The sequence below is a fragment of the Montipora foliosa genome, chromosome 2 (assembly GCF_036669935.1).
Source record: "Montipora foliosa isolate CH-2021 chromosome 2, ASM3666993v2, whole genome shotgun sequence".
Classification (NCBI taxonomy): domain Eukaryota; kingdom Metazoa; phylum Cnidaria; class Anthozoa; order Scleractinia; family Acroporidae; genus Montipora; species Montipora foliosa.
In genome coordinates this window covers 49,739,522-49,757,021 of record NC_090870.1, presented here as the reverse complement: position 1 = coordinate 49,757,021, position 17,500 = coordinate 49,739,522, and the positions used below count along the sequence as shown (strand labels likewise).

At 38.6% G+C, this 17,500-nt stretch overlaps 1 protein-coding gene across 5 annotated transcripts in view; it reads left to right on the top strand.

Moving 5' to 3' along the window:
* LOC137993437 (voltage-dependent calcium channel type A subunit alpha-1-like) overlaps positions 1-17,500 on the top strand; it is a 75,132-nt gene that overhangs the window by 3,976 nt on the left and 53,656 nt on the right. For 2 of the 5 annotated variants that reach the window (XM_068839284.1, XM_068839285.1), the window contains exons 3-11: positions 1,045-1,090; positions 3,123-3,376; positions 3,614-3,718; positions 3,844-3,983; positions 10,152-10,270; positions 11,197-11,349; positions 14,690-14,904; positions 16,034-16,143; positions 17,088-17,203. In XM_068839284.1, the coding sequence (XP_068695385.1) occupies positions 3,125-3,376; positions 3,614-3,718; positions 3,844-3,983; positions 10,152-10,270; positions 11,197-11,349; positions 14,690-14,904; positions 16,034-16,143; positions 17,088-17,203 (1,210 nt within the window). In that variant the 5' untranslated portion in view covers positions 1,045-1,090; positions 3,123-3,124. Of the gene's footprint in view, positions 1-957; positions 1,091-2,732; positions 3,377-3,613; positions 3,719-3,843; positions 3,984-10,151; positions 10,271-11,196; positions 11,350-14,689; positions 14,905-16,033; positions 16,144-17,087; positions 17,204-17,500 lie in introns of those variants that run through there. The other 3 variants (XM_068839283.1, XM_068839287.1, XM_068839286.1) reach the window with 2 other exon arrangements.

Genomic DNA, 17,500 nt, shown 5'->3' with positions numbered 1-17,500 from the left:
AACATGAAATCTGGAACCCAAAGAGGTGAAGTTACGGCTAAAAAGAGGGCATAGTTCAAACAATCTGCATTTTTAGTGCCGGTGCCTTATTTTACTTGTGTACACTCAAGAAAAATGTACTTCGCGTGAAATTAGCTATTTTCGAGTTACAAAATCATTATCATCTTCGAATTTCCACACATTATCCTAAATTCTGTGACATAGGTCCTTAAATGAATGCTTACGTTCAAGCAACTATAACATGCAAAATTATGTGATTCCGAAAGTGGGATGAGCTCTGCCCCTCGTGGTGTTTATTACCTTCGTGTTTAATATACCATCTGTCTTAAGCCGTTTCTTCTTGTTTGTCAGACATCAGGAGATCGATTAGAAGGAATTCGTTGCATCGGACCTTAAGTAAACTGTAAATCCATTCCATTTAGTATGTCGCATTTTCCGTAAAGCAGCCAATGTCCAGTCATTACATGTTATACTGTGATGATTTTGAGCCAAATACATAGTTGTGTTGTCAAGAATATACCCAGCTTCTTTTAAAAGACCACAATGCAAATGCAACAGTTATTGAAATAACGCAAAAACTACACTTTAATTAAGCCTTGTCTCCTTTTAAACAGTCGCACCACGGGTACACTGAAGTAAACAAAGGAAATCCGTACTCCGTCGAGTAAACTGATTCCTTGAAAGCTGAGCTTGCAGTTATTTCAGTTGCATCCGAAGTCTCACAAGTTATTATGGATTGGAAATGAACGAACTTGTGAATTCTGAGTGACAGCAAGCTTGTTAATTCATAAAATGCAAAGAGAAGTAATATGCGAGATGAATATTAAATCGATTGAAAGAGAGAACTTAAAATTGTAACAAAACCTCAAACCCACGTTGATAGTCTTAAAAACCTGCGTTTGAAAGATCTAAAACTAAGTCATCAAAGCAAAAGTGTGTCTTTGTGCTTATAAGTCACCCATAGGGTCGATTTCCCTCGTGCAACGTCCAAGATGTTTTCCTCTGTGCCGAGTGACCGACTTGTGTCTCTATGCTTTCTTTCAGTTAACAGTATGTGTTGCTGTCACGTCTCCTTTGCCTGGAATTTAAGGTAAGAAATAACAAAATTCTTGTATAATTTGTGACATTTGGAAGTTAGTGACCAAGAGTCATTTTGGAAAACTACTTGTCCGTTGACTTTCGGGGGCGCGTCTCTGTTGTAAATCTTGCTATGATACGTGACTTCTTCATAACCATTCCTTCCGTGTTTTGACCAAAACCTACGATTGTTTTAGCATTAACCAACAGACAGCTTCTTTACCTATTTTTAGTTCGATCGTTCGTAAACACGGAACATTGCTGAAGGACACCTTGCATCATTAGCTCCTGTTCGTGTTTGTCGCCTGTCATTTTTGGCGAATTGATTTTTTGACTCCGCGTATTTGTGGTTTTTTCTCAAGTTAAAATTTCGAATCTCACTTGAAGCTAAACAAAAAGTCATTAAAATTTCAATACCAACGGCTTTCCACTGCTTTAGAAATTCGAGAAATTCAATTAGCGGCGAATCTTCCTTTTTTTGGTATAGAAATGCTTGCAACTTAATAACGAAATCGATACGGGTGAATCATCCTCCACCAGTTTAAATGCTTTAGCATTTTTAAATGGCGGACGGTTTGAAAGCTTGCGGGATTTATCGCGTCGTCAGTGAAAATGATTTTACATATGTCACAGGGGAACTAATTTACGATGAAAATGTGGCGCAAGACGAGCTGTAATTAGCGTTGGAAACAGATTGCCTTTTCTCTGAGAAAAGAGAATCGAGAAAAAAAGAAATCGATGTCAAAATTCATATCTTTCATGAGTGAAATTCATTTATTCATCGTCTGATATTCATTTATTTGCATAGAAATCTAAAAGTCCAAGATGCTTGGCTATACCACAGTTGTGCTTCGAACATTTTCGCAAAGGCTAACATTGTGATGATTTGTTGCGCTTGTTCGTATTGCCAATCTCTGCCGGTTTGTCATATGTGCAACCAGAATTTGTTCATTGAAAAACGAAACAGCTTTTATAAAATAACAAAGGTACGAATGATGTAGTTTTTGCATAATTCAGGCTCCGGCTACACTCCAATACTAGATGCAACATTTTTGGCCGAGGTATAGCTGTTCTGGCGAAAAATTACTGTCGTGAGGTTTGTTGCTTCATACACTTTCACATTAATTAATGAAATGATTGCGCGAGTCAAGTTGCTTTTTTCTAACTTAGAAATGAATAAAAAACAATCTAAGTTCCGTTGAAGGAAAATGGGAATTACTGACTGAGTTTCAACTCGGACTGGGTTTTAACGCGCAAAATGAGGACGTACTATTCACAAGATATAGCACAATGTGTCAGAAATGAAATAGTCTCATGGACCTCGTCCTTCTTTGGAAGTACTTGTTAGATGACAACAGCAACTGCCAAAGTTAAGAATCATGCTCATAAAATCCTTGCTCTCTTTTGCGAATCCTTTCATCGACAGCAGTAAGTCAACTGAACGAAACGCAGATTTTTTTCTTTATAGTACGGTTGAGCTTGGTGGCTCGATATAGCGGTTTGATTATTTTCGAGTAGTTTAAACACACGTTCTAACCTGAGGTGGCAGACTGTCAGATCCGTGTCATATTATAATAATGGAAAATGGTGAATTTAAATATCAATAGCTAGCACGGCTTTTCTAGCAAGTGGCAGGTGTATTATATCCTGTTTAATATGCGCACCTCGCCGAGGTACTTTTTTGTTATGAGAAACTGAGGATATGGCCCATAATTTCTGAACTGGCTGGTTACTTTTAGCGACACCCGTTTTTAAAAAAGGGAAAACATCCTTAGCTTTGAGATCATGGGTTGCGTGTCGATGAGGTTATTTCGTAAAGGGTCATAAAGAACGCCGTTAATTTACACGATCCGTCGTTACAGAGCTCGCGATGTGGGAGATATAGTACTGAGTGTCGCAACCAGCATTTCGCCGACATCGGTTTTTAAGACCCGTCTTGCTCCATAAGGCAAATTGTTGCCCGCTTCGAGTTTCACACCGGTCACGATTTTTCACTTTGAAATGCGGACTTACAAACCTGATGCGCCATCTGCTGATTTTCATAGGGATGGATAAGGGCCGAAATGCTGCGACAACGGCCAAGAAGACAGGCGACCAGCCACATTCCCAGGAAATGCGAAACAGTGAAGCAGAGAAGAATGAACGCGTGTCCAACGTGCCGCCACCTCAAAAAGCACGCTCCATGTCGTTGCATGGAAGTCAGTTTCTCCACCAAGCACGGAGCCCGACGCGTGCCTTGTTTTGCTTATCAGAGACTAACCCTGTCCGCAAGTTATCTAAGCTTATTGTGGAATCTAAATATCCTTTTTGTGCGTTTGAATGCTGGTTATAATTTTTAGGGTCTACGTCTTTATTAGTTCCTTTTTTCGCTATTCGAATCTGCAACAAGGTCAGTGTAAGGAGGTTAATCTTGTAATGATTCAAAACGTTTTTTAAACTATACGTTTAATTAATGGATGTATCTATTTTTGAGGCCGATGGTTGCGAACTTTCCTCATCGAACCCATGTTCAGTTTGATCCTTAACCTGTCTTACAGTATTTGAATATTTTATTTTGCTTGCGATTGGTGCCAACTGCATTGTATTAGCTCTAAGTACTCCACTACCAGAAAATGATAGGACGGACTTGTCTGTTAAACTTGTAAGTGACTGAAAACTCAAATGCTTTTATTTTGACCTCTATATTTTGCATTATAATCAACTTTGACTGGTGAAAACTCGATCTAAACCCTTTTCCCTTTTTCCCGTTTTTTTTTTAAACCACAGGATGACTCTGAATATTACTTTGTTGGAATATTTTGTGTCGAAGCTCTTCTCAAGATAATGGCGTTTGGTTTTGTGCTTCATCCTGGGTCATATCTACGTAATGGCTGGAATATTCTGGATTTTGTCGTGATTGTTGTCGGGTAAGTAAAGTTGCAACTTTTTATTGGTTTGCCGCTTTATAAGTCTAGCGCAAATCGCTAGCAGATAGCGCTCAACGAAAATGGAAGATTTGTTTGTTTTCATTATTTGTTTAGCCAATATTTTTTAAACCAAGGACTTTTTGGCGGAGCGTATCTCCACTAACATATGTTCCTTGATATCATTCAGAGAAAGCTCCCATTTCAAGAGTTTTTTTTGGTTTCACAATAATTTTGTCGTTGCTATCTTAGTATTTTTGTGTGGTTCAGTTCGCATGCAGGCGCATTTTACATGAAATAAAACTACGAACGCGTCATATTTTGTAAAATGGTATTGTACGCGAAATAGCTCTAGTTATTTTCGTAATCCCCTCAGACTAAAACGTTTGGGGAATAGATTGAATGTTCTCGTGTATTTTTTTTCTTATCATGCCTAGATTGTTTTTGAAATCGTGAACGAATTATTTAAATATGATCATTTTTCAATACAAAATCGTGAGATAGTGAATTTCAAATTTTGGCTTTAAGACCTCTTTGTTGTTCATATGCTTGGTGCATTGTGGTTTAAATGAAAATCGACTAACGCAGATGAATCGTTTTTATCACCGGCACCTTATATGTTTGAGTTATATCATTGTTTATTGAAGGTACGAATCACCGCCAGATATCCAAGTCTTGAAAGTCCCAAGATAAACCAATCGTTGTTTCCTTTTTTTCTGGAGAAACAAATTCAAAATGGCGATCCACAAAATAATAGATATTGGGAATAATTAGTGCTTATGCGCTCTCTTGCTTTTTGAATTGTACCAATATAGAAACGTCTATTTTTAAGCGTTTAAATCCTGAAAAAGCTACTGTTAATTGGTATGGAACTTAACAAACGACTCCTTTTTTCACAAACGTTTATTTCGCAATGTGCGTGGTAAATGGAAGAGTCAAAAGCGCTTCTATGTCTTGCCGAAAAATGGCGTTACTTTTTTAAAAAGCGAGAAGTATAATAAGAACTGCAGTAACCTTGAAAGACACAACTTCATATTTATGCACTACCCAAAGGATCGAAAACTCGCAAAACCAGTCAGAAATACGCTGACTGAAAAGGTCAAACTGGAAAAGACTCGGCTTCATACTACTGCCCACAATTTTGTCCTAGGTATGAAAATGTATAAGTTTGGTTGCAATTTTACGCACCTACAAGAACATTGATGAGGAGATTGTTAATCAAGAATACCCAGCATGAACTGGAGTATAGAACATTAGGCTGTAGCAAAAACACATGGCCTTCCTGTGAAAAAGCTACATGATTATTTTGATCATAAGTTTGTATTGGTAACTTCAGAATGGTTTTGAAGTTTCATGGCAGCTGAAATGTTAAATTATGGTTATGTCATAGTTTATGATGACCAATTGCGGAGATAACATTATTGTGAATAAACAAAAATGTGCAATATACAATCCACGATATCTTAAAAGTTTTATCGGCGTGAAAGTTTTATTCGCTGTATACGAGTGAATTAAACAATGGCTGTTTGGTTTATGCTCAAGATACAAAGCACTGAGTGGCTTTGTACTCTTCACAATTTGAAAGCACAGTTTAAGGTCGTAATTCTTTTCAAGCCTCGTATCATTTTAATGACATGTAAAGAGTAAGCAGACTAGCAACGAAATATGGTCCACATATTTACAATGGCTGTAGCTTTAACATTTCCTCCAACGGTCTTTAATAACATAATTGTTTTGTATACTTTCACTGGCAACATACAATTTTTTTCGCGATTACCTTTGCTCGAGTTAAAACTAAGTACAAGGACTGTATAAAATACTAGTATTCTTATTGTCGATGAAATTAGTTTAGCAAAAATTGTCGCAGTCAAGTTGATAACGAAAGAAGCATGCCGCGAATCATGGATGACGTTTCAGCTGAGACAATCTGTTTCAGATTAATAAGTTAAGTTTAAGTTTAAGTTAAGTTTATGGATATAACACAGGAAAAGAAGATTATATAAAACACGAGAAATAATACACGAACAAAAATTCGCTTAAAAGTAGGTTGAAAACAGAGGCTAAAGCAACATATTACATAAGAACGTTTACACTGAACGCTTCTTGTTTTATTGTCACGCCATATTTTTATAAAGCGATTTCCATTTTTGTTTATCTTGTAATGCTATAGGCAAACGAGGTTGACTAGCAGTAGAGTTATTTTCATAGAGTTATGTCGTAGAGTTAGAGTTAAGTTTCCAAAACCCTGAATTTAGAAATACAGAAATACAAAAAGTATCCTAAACATGCATAAAAGCTAACCTTAGGCCTAATTAGGCCTAAACAAAAGTTTAGCTTTTATGAATGACGTTGGCTTCCAAAATCTTGAATTCAGGATTTTGGAAACTTAACTCTAATTCTACGACGTAACTCTATGAAATAGCTGTCCCCTAGGCAAACCATGTCAGTTTCTATTTAGACGTTTTTTCGTCTGTGTGAATCTTGCGTTCTTTTCTTGTGTTGTGTTCCCTGAGGGCACTTGCACGTACCAACCCGAGTCAAATTTCAATAATGGATCTAATTCAAAGCGCGTGACGTTTTCGTGGAAAACTTTTTTCTCACATTCCGGGCCCGTGCGAATAATAACATTGCATTGTTTCGGGTTATCGAAGGAGAAAAAAACGTGGTGAACAAAGTGTTTGCGCCGTTGAACGAAATTACGGGAGGACCAAAGCCCTTAAATTTCTTAATGCTATGTACTGTCCATTTTTCTGTTTTCGAACTTGTCTTTGTAAGAACATTTAGACTGAAATTGGATGAAACAAGAACTAGGGGAACAGGATATGAGGAGAGGTAGTTTAACCAGATTTCAGCTGGGCTAAACAAAGATTGGCAAAGACTGTCCATTGTCGTCAACAATAGCCACAGAATAGAAGAAAAGCATTAACTGACTTGAAGAAATTCACTTCTAGAAAGTTATGGAGGTAAATTTAAAAAATACTGCAGCTTAAGCTCGAAGTTTTCGTAGAAAGTACACGGACATGACACCGCGAGATAACTCGAAAATGTTTTTAGCGAAGCTCCGAGCGCGCGGAAGAATGATAACCTTAATTATTAAATTCTCAACCTCGGATAATGCAATTCTCGTGCTCTGATTGGTTCACTCAATCTCGGTTATCAGCTCATATACCTTACTTTGACCTTATATGGTAAATGATTGCGCTTAGCGTTGCTAAACTAAAAACGTTTACGCCAGAAAGCGAAATTTCTGTCGGTATAAAGCAAAAGAAAAAGGTTTTTGTGGAAAGTTTGGATCACTTTCGAAGCTTCGAGATACGCGAAAAGGTAAGAAATGTTTTTGTGATGAGCCTGCGTCTGTCTGACCACGAGGTATTACATGTACACAACATCGCATCTTCATCAACTTTTTTCGATTTCGCTAGGATTTTCTCGCTTTTTTCGCTCGTATTTCGTACTTCTAAACTTTTGGAGTTTAAGGAATTTAATAAAACAATTATTCCGTTCGCGCTTGTTGGATATGAGAGTGGTTATAGCCAACTCGGCGCTACGCGCCTCGTTGGCTATTTACCATCTCATATCCAACGCGCGCTCATGGAATAATTGTTAATTAACCTGTCATATACTTTGGTTATGACGTCATCGTACGACCGTCCGTCCCTAGGTTCAACCTTTCATGTAAGGCAGTACACAAAATTGTCGCACCGCTGGAACCCGCGTTATTTGGGCGGGAAGGTGCATGGGGCTGGAACCCGTGTTTTTGGCGGGAAGTTGCATGGCCAGCTTACTGCATTTGACACTGCGTTTTAGTAAAAACAGCAAAACTTTTGAAGACAACCAAAATAAAAGCGAAACATTTTTTAAAATATGTCTTTCAACGAGGAAAGAAGAGAGAGACAAAGAGAAAAAGAACATTCAGCAGTTGACAAGTAAGCGATGCTCAACGCTGAACTGAGAGCACGAGAAAACAGGTGAAATATTAGAGGCAACTGAACACCGAGAATGGGCAAGAAAGAGCCCGAATAAAGAGACGAAATTACAGTGACTAGCAGCGGAAGAAAGAGCAAATTCGAGGACGAGAAAACAGGCTGAATAATAGTGACGAAATACGGCGAAAAGAGCAAGAAAGAGCATGGTAGTGAGCAGACCAGGTTGGTGGTATGCTAAGCAGACTAGTTTTAAAAATTTCTCGAAAACAAAAACATAAATAAATAATGATTGAGGAACGTGAAATGCTCTGAAATAACCTTCATCGTTTTTGAGCTGTCACTCAAGACGGTGCCAAAACATTTCTTAAATTAGCTGCATGAGATAAACGTTTCAATTTTATTCTTTATTTGTTGGTAAACAACCATTTTGTATAATTTTTCAAACATGACTGTCACATTTGTTCTTTTAAGGTAAGGCAGACCTTTCGTCTGTAACGTTGACAGGTTGACAGACACTTGACAAGTAGTCATGTAATTATGACAGGTTTCTTAAAAAATTATGAATTTATCAGTGATGCGTAAAGCTCACTATCTCATGTTACCATCATCGCTAGTACATTTTTTTGTGAGAACGATGAGCCCGAGTCGGTTTAGTCAAAACTGTACTGAACATGCAAAGAACATACTCAGGCTAAGAGTCAGTTGATAGACGTCTTTATTTCTTTTTTTTTTTATACTTTTCGATGACTGGTAAAGTACTGTCAAAAAAACGACTTCAAAAACATTCCACAAAAAGCGTGTCCATCTAGAGTCCAGACAATGGTGCAAAATGCGGGAGGAAGATATTACCATGCTGTGAAGAAAAACAAGCCAGGCTTCATTACTATTCTTTAAATAAAGAATTCGAACGAGGATTGTTTTATCGGCTTTAAAAGCTCATGCACGTGACGTCATCGGTGTCTTGATAAGCTGTTATGTTCATGAATTATAATAGTATTTTTTAAATAAAATAATTAAAGAAGATTAGAAGTAAAATAGATTTAACGATGGAAAATAAGTGTGAGGAGACAATGTCCCTTGATAGGTTTCCTTCTCACTTCAGCTAGCATTAATTTACATTTATTGAGCTCAGACGTTCTTAAGACCGAAAGTTTCAATGCTCAGAGTGCTAGGAAGAAAACTTCACTTAACGAGGGACGAATAATTTGCAGCTTCGCGTAATATTCCACACAGACCTCACAGATGAATACAAAACCTCAATTTTACACAGTTAAAATGCCGGAATAAGACAGTGGATACGTCGTTCATGTACACGGTGTAAGATATACATACAGAGTGTATGTTTATGGCGGGAGCCCATGTTTATGATCATAATCTGGTTCCAGCTGTACATGTTGAAAACCTGGTCTACTTAAGTCAGTGGATAAGTCTGTAGAAAGATGGCCTCTGTGAATTTCCAATTGTCATCCGCATATACTGCGTATCTAGCGCACTGGGACGACTTGGTCAGCGATAAATGAAGCACCTACATAATTTCGTAGGTACTTCATGTATCCCCTATTATAGTGTATTTAAATTATAATGTATTCCCACGCGTATATTACGATGATTAACGCTGACCACGCTTCGAGCAACCTGGACAGACGGACGGATCCAAACGTCCAATTAACAAAACAATTATTCCATTCATGCCTGTTACATACCAGATTGTTTTCATTCAACGCGGCCTTACGCGCCTTATTGGCAATTTACCATCTCACATCCAACGCGTGTGCATTGAATAATTGTGAAAGAGACTACACTTTCCGTGGTAATGGGGAAATATTTTCAAGAAGCCGCCTCATTAGAAATAATAATTCGTATTTAGGGAGTTCTGCTTTCTGCCCGAGAAATTGACGATATTTTTGCGAAACAGACCCATCTCGACGTTATAACCCGAAATCACGCCAAAAAAAGGACGTCCACACTTTTCATCATCAGGGTCGTGACATTGCATGACGTACAGCCAATTAAGTCACGCAAATGAGTTAGAGGACACAGTAGTAGTATGTTAAACATTAAAATAAGGTAATATATTGAAATATATTTGGTGATAAAATGGTAGTAAGGCGCATTGAGCTTTGGAAATGCGCCTTTGTTGTTGTTGTTGTTGTTGTTGTTATTATTATTATTATTATTATTATTATTATTATTATTATTATTATTATTAAAAATAGTAACTTCTATTATTGCTTTTTATCTGCAGAATCATAAGTCTACCAAAAGTCACTAGAATCTTCAGTGAGGCTAACACAAGCCTTGATGTGAAAGCACTGCGGGCCGTGAGAGTATTGAGGCCGTTAAAACTTATATCTGGCATACCTAGTAAGTAAAGATTAAACGCTGTTGATTCCTTCAGAGAACATTCGAGTTTTAACAAAGGTTCGTCTGTTTGGCCGTTTATCATCTCAAAATTTCTTCATATATATTTTCATACTTCTTAGGGTATTCATATCCACCTGTATATATCTCTAAACAGGATCGAAATTGGTAGGACTTAAAAGGAATTGGACCTTGAGCTTCGTTTGTAGCCATGAACACTCGATGTCTGGTTTAATCGCTCAGTCATGGGTTCCAGTCCCCTTTAACCTCAGTTATACGATTTCAATCTTCTTAAAGGGGTTGTGTCACAACGTTAGCCATTAAATAACAGTTACACCATTGAAAGGACAATGCGAAGAGCCTCGGCCATTACTGAGGGCGTTAGATTGGCATGAGTGGGAGTCGCGGTGGCCTCATGGTTAGTGCGCTCGACTCCGGATCGAGTGGTCCGCGTTCGGGTTTTTGGGCAAGACACTTTACTGTCACAGTGCCTCTCTCCACCCAGGTGTATAAATGGGTAGCGGCGAATAATGCTGGGGGTAACCCTGCGATGGACTAGCATCCCATCCAGGGGGGAGGGGAATAGAAATACTCCTAGTCACTTCATGCTACATTAACCGGAGATCAGCGCCAGCCTGATGGGCATTCTAGGCTCGTGGAAGACTTTACCGTACGTTAGATTGACATGCAGTGTTGAGGAGGCAAGGAGGAAAAAAGAAAAGATTTTTCCTCTCGAAACATTACTCTTCTAGAAAGGTTTGGAGGTGGAATGGTTATTGAAAACTAGTGACTGAGTTAGGCTACATTGAAATATCCGCTGTTTTTTTTGGATGCAGTGTCATTCTAGTCGGGATTTGTAGCAGGGAACCAGCAGCCTATTTTTGCAGACCCAGGAAGATCTTATCCTTCTTTTTCTCTTCGTTTTACAGGTTTACAAGTTGTAATGAAGTCAATTGTCCGTGCAATGGTTCCGTTACTTCAAATAGCACTTTTGGTCTTGTTTTGTATTCTAATTTACGCAATTATCGGGCTGGAATTCTTGAGAGATAAATTCCATAGATCCTGCTACAACGAAATAACGAGTAAGTAGTGAATTTGCTGCTTTATTTTAAAATATTTTGCATACCCTCGTTATCTGAAAAGCGGGCCAAGAAATATACTAGTATTTTGTTTTTTGTCTACTTTTTATACAACAGATCATTGATAATGCCTTTCTAGAGTTTACGAGCGGCGTAGCGCCGAGTTGGCTATAGGGAAGTTATCTGAAAAGTATTTTAAAATTAAACAAATATTTTTGCACGAATCGCTTAACATTCCTGAAAGTGGAGGGGTAGTTTCTAAAGAAACTGTGGTGCTGCGTCGGTGGGGAAGTAGTATACAAAAATTTGGTTTATCAACGGAGTTGATAATGTAAATTGACCACCGTACAGAGATTCTAAAAGCTGACGTTTCGAGCGTTAGCCCTTCGTCAGAGCGAATCGAGGGATTATGGGTTACGTGTAGTTTTTATAGTAGAGTAGGAGCTACGCTATTGGTGGTAACATGGCAACGTGAAAAGTAGGAATATATTAGTTAAATGAAAAGCGTTCGTTAATACCGTGAGGATTAAGGGTGCCGATTTGAAAGATGAATTTTTGTTCCAGATTCTTGCGGCTTTCCGTCGTGCCTAGATGTAGGGAAAGGCCGCAGATAGCCATGTGTTTTTTGGAGTGGTTAGGCAGATTAAAATGGCGAGCGACTGGCTTAGATGCATCCTTGTCATTCTTCTCAAGATCGCGAAGGTGTTCGCGGAATCGGTCACCTAGTCGTCTACCTGTCTCACCAATGTATAATTTATTGCATAACGTACAGGTTATGCAATAAATGACATTTGCGGAGGTACATGTGAAACGATCGGTGATCTTAACAGATCGCTTAGGTCCCGATATCTTGCTAGTGTTAACAATGAAAAGACAAGTTTTGCATCGTGAGCGCGTGCATTTGAAAGTGCCGGGTTGCTCGTTGGTTTTGAGCGCGCTTCTAACTAAAAAGTTGCCTACGTTTTTGTCGCGTTTGAATGAAATAAGAGGAGGTTCTTTCAAATGCACGCGCTCACGATGCAAAACTTGTCTTTTCATTGTTAACACTAGCAAGATATCGGGACCTAAGCGATCTGTTATGATCACCGATCGTTTCACATGTACCTCCGCAAATGTCATTTATTGCATAACCTTTACGTTATGCAATAAATTATACATTGGTGAGACAGGTAGACGACTAGGTGACCGATTCCGCGAACACCTTCGCGATCTTGAGAAGAATGACAGGGATGCATCTAAGCCAGTCGCTCGCCATTTTAATCTGCCTAACCACTCCAAAAAACACATGGCTATCTGCGGCCTTTCCCTACATCTAGGCACGACGGAAAGCCGCAAGAATCTGGAACAAAAATTCATCTTTCAAATCGGCACCCTTAATCCTCACGGTATTAACGAACGCTTTTCATTTAACTAATATATTCCTACTTTTCACGTTGCCATGTTACCACCAATAGCGTAGCTCCTACTCTACTATAAAAACTACACGTAACCCATAATCCCTCGATTCGCTCTGACGAAGGGCTAACGCTCGAAACGTCAGCTTTTAGAATCTCTGTACGGTGGCCAATTTACATTATCAACTCCGTTGATAAACCAAAATTTTTATTCCTGAAAGTGGTTTGTTTGCCGACTTCGTTAAGGGACTTAAAAATCATACGTGTTTTCACGGGTAAGATTAAATGAGGAGAGAGAGCACGTGCCAATACAATAATAAAAATAATAAAAATGGCACGCCTGTTGTATTTCCGGCTTAAATTTAATGAGAATTTCGTGGAAGTTTGCCGACTCGCTTAACTTAAAACGAGTTGGAAAAGCAAAAACCTTAAGAGTGTTATCGATTTTCTTACTCAGATCCGATAGTCGGCCGAATGTGATCGCCTTAATTAAGCTGATTCTTACGAAGTTCATGTACTCTGACAGCCTCATCAATTTTACCATCTCTCACTTTTCCACCTTAGTGAGATCTGGAGATCCCGATGAGCTAGCCCAGTTCCCCGCCAACGAAAATGCTATTCACCGGTAGTGTAGAGTGTTTTCACGTGACGTCACGGCGCCATGTTTTTGTCCCTAAACAAAGGGACGGTGGCCATGTTGGTGTCCCCACCTTATCCTTCGGGAATTGAGCTCTATTATCATGCAAATTTGTTTGTTCAGTGGAAAAACAAGGTTACTAATCACGTGAATAAAAACACTCTACTGCTAATAAAGACCAAAAGTCGGCTAAATGTTGAGAAGTGTTAAGACAACGCTAACGTTTCTGCAATAGTATTTAGATGTAACCTTCAAAACAATGGTCTCTGAAGATTTAATAGTGTCACTGTTTTATGAATTTCTTCTGTAGCAAAAATGATTGTGAAGTAACACAAGTGGTTCTCTATTTGAGTTTAGTGAATTTTATTTGGGCGAAACCTGCCAGTGAATGTCGAAAGGAGCTATGAGGGCCCTTTAAATCGGAGGACAAGGAGGACTACGAGTACGAATTTTGCGTTCTGAGCACGCGCACTTCGAATAATGTGGGCCTCCAAACCTTATGCGCATGCTCAGTACGGAAAGTTTGTACTCGTAGTCGTTCTCGTTAGGGAGCTTTAAATCGGAGGACAAGGAGGACTACGAGTACCAATTTTGTGTTCTGAGCAGGCGCACTTCGAAAAATGTGGGCCTCCAAACCTTATGCGCATGCTCAGTACCGAAAACCTTTCTTCATCCTCCGATCTCATGATACGGTTATCTTAAAATGTTAATACACACACTAAAGCCTTTCTTGAAGGTTTCTTTCGCGCAAGTAAAGTACGCCTCTTTTGGTATTCACCTCGATGATACAACTATTACAAATGATAGGAGATTTTTTGTTAGAAAACAGCAAACGTTGAGTGTTTTGTTGTCTTTATTATTTAAATAAGTATATGGTTAATATGCTTAGTATTTTAACTTGTAAAACTCATTAATAATTCATGATAGGAAAAAAGACGAGACGTTTTATTAGTTAATATCTGTATATCTGATACAGATTCTCTTCATTTGCATAAACGTTTGTTTCAATTTTCTCTGTTAAAATGCCTTGAATCACCAAAAATTCCTAGTTTACATTAACACTTAAAATGCTGACGTTTAATAAGTCATGTACAATATTTGCCGCTCATATTGTATATATCACATACAGCATTTAAGGGTATTGACATGTCTGTTTTAAAGATTATTGATTGGTGTTTTATTAGTTTTAATTGTTACGTTTAATTATTAAGCGCATTAGATCAAATTCATATGTATTATTATGATTATCATAATCGGTATCGTTGTTATTATTGCACAGTCACCAGATGGGATATTGATTTGTTCTTGACAGATGAATTAGAGGGAAATCCTCGTCCATGTGATAATGAACCTTTTCCTGGAGTTCGGGCAATTTTCCATGGTAGAAACTGCAGCAGTGGTTACGAATGTCGCGAACACTGGGCCGGCCCGAACGATGGGATTTCTACATTTGATAATATCGCTCTTGCCATGATAACTGTTTTCCAGTGCATAACAATGGAGGGATGGTCACAGATTATGTACTGGGTACAAAATATTCTTTTTTATTTTTTAAGTTTAAGATGTCTGTCTTCTATTGTTTAAATTAAGGTTTGGATATCCACTTGTTAGAGCTCAAAATTGAGGACATTATCCTTTTCACCTCAATTTCGAGAACATTGGTTAAAGTGGAATTTTACGAGCGTTTCCGTTGGACGGTTAACAAATTATTGATCATTGGTTTAGCAAATGAGCTCTCTTGCTTGTACACATCAAGCCCCTCTCCCCTCCGAAATAGGCTAAGAATAGAAGATTTTTTCTCCTTGGAGGTAGGGATGATGACTCACCAGAGGCCGGTAGTCATAATCTTTTTTTTACATAATCATCTTGCGCATCTTACGTAAAATGTAGTCCTGTTTTCAAGATATTTTTGCCTAGAAAAGTTATCCTGTTAATGTGGAAACGCGTTGGCGCACAGAAAGTAACTTAATGCGGATCTGCGACGGCAACGTTACGGAAAATCTTAGATTACCTTGCACAAACCTTTTCAACATTGTTCCCAGTGTTTTTAACCTCTGCAAATCAGCCTAAACGCGTTTGACCTTAAAAAACGGAATAAACATTTGCCCTTAAGTGTTCACGTTTTCCGTACGACTTCAAGTGACATTTGCTCATTTCACGATGCGGACTCAGGAAAATGGATGTCTAGAACGGAAAGGATAGTCCAATAACCTCAAAAAGGACAGGCAAATGAATTGTATTGCTCATTAAAATGTATTTTTTGGTAGCCCTCGCGTTGATTTCGCTACGACGTAGATTTTTTTGTTTCGTTGACGCCATGCAACACAAACACGTAATGACCATAAAATTCATAGGATTTAATGGATTTAATCATGGCCTGTTTTGACTCTTGATGAGTCCTATCGATGTAGTTTTCCGCTGATGACTGTAAACTCCGGCCTTTACTGAATTTCTATTCGAAAATGTGGAAAGGCCTAAAGCAAGAAAGGAAATTTAAAAGGAGTTTTAAAGCGGAAAACTAAATATTAAATATTAAAAGTGTCTGTATTTCCGTTCACGGTACTTCAGGGGACTTATAACCGGTAATCATGATCACTAATTTCTGTTCATCATGATCTTTATAAATCTAATTGATTGTAAAAAAACATTTCTTTAGACATTTGATGCTGTGGACACAGACGGATATCTTTATTCTTGCTACTTTGTATCGCTCATCGTAATTGGCTCTTTCTTCGTGCTTAACCTTGTGCTGGGAGTTTTGAGCGGGTGAGTTCACTGCGATTTACTTTTTCCTTTTTTTTTTGTTGGTCCTCGTACTTTAGCGGTTTTTAATTGACTGTCGCAAGTAATCAGCAAAGTGCTTTGGTTTTGCGTTACTTCACTCAGTGATTGGCTCAAAGTTCTCGCAGTACTTTTGAACCAATCAGAAGGGTGAAACCAAAACCAATCGTGGCTCGCGCGTGCACATTTTCCCTCGCTTTGAGTCAGCAACGTGTAACTACTTCGAGTTTTGATTGGTTTACTGGATTGCCTCCGTCCTTTTTGATTGTTCAAAGTAATTTCTTTGGTTTTGGTTTTACGACACTCGATTGAAACAATTTAAGCCATTGTCTCTTATAGACATGCACCTAAAAAATTCGGGCTGCTTCAACGGCATTCGAACCCATGACCTTTGCGATGCCGGTTCAATGCTCTACTAACTGAGCCGTTGGGAGCAGGGGCCCGTTTCTCGAAAGTCCCGAGAACTTTTCGGGCCCGAAAAGCCTTTTGTGAAATTGCCAACCGCTTGTTTTGGAAAGCTGATCTTTAAACATGTTTTCAAGGTAACAAAAAGAGAAAGAACTCTGAAGTTTGACGAATTAAATCCTCTCCCTTCTTGAGATACAAAGGGAATTGTGACACCCGGAAATCACCCGTAAAGTTTCGGGACTTTCGAGAAACGGGCCCCAGGTCAATTTGTTGTGCTCATGCCGTTCCCGTGAAAGGACTCGACGAATGAATTAAATCCTCGCACTTATCGGGACAACTTAGGGAAGTTGTATCTCATAGATACTTGAAATCATACTGATAAGTGCGGGAATCACTTCTATCTTTCGTCTTTAACCCGCACTTCATGATCAAGAATTTACACATTAAGTTCATTCTTTTTTTTTTTTTTTGACCGGAAGAAACGTAGATTTTAATTGTTGTTTTTGTTTTTGTTTAATCAGCGAGTTTGCTAAAGAGCGAGAACGCGTCGACACCAGGCGAAAATTCTTTAAGGTCCGACGTCAACAGCAGTTGGATCGACAAGTTCATGCATATCAGTCTTGGATCGACAAGGCCGGTGAGATAAAAGAGTTTAATATCACCATGGCTATCTTGCAGAATAAAGGAGGAGCTAATAAATTCATAATAGGGATCTTAGATTGACGACGACGACGAAAATGCCAAAAAAAACCCTCCCCCCCCCCACTCCCCCACTCTTCTTCCCCGCTCCGCTTAGGGCTTGGCCAAGTTCAGTTATGAAAGAAACGGGTTTCTTCTCCAAGTACCGGAGCAGAGATTACGCAAAACAAAAGAAACAAGGGACAGAAAATAAAGACTAATCCCAATTAAGTGACCAGAAATACGTTGCACTCCG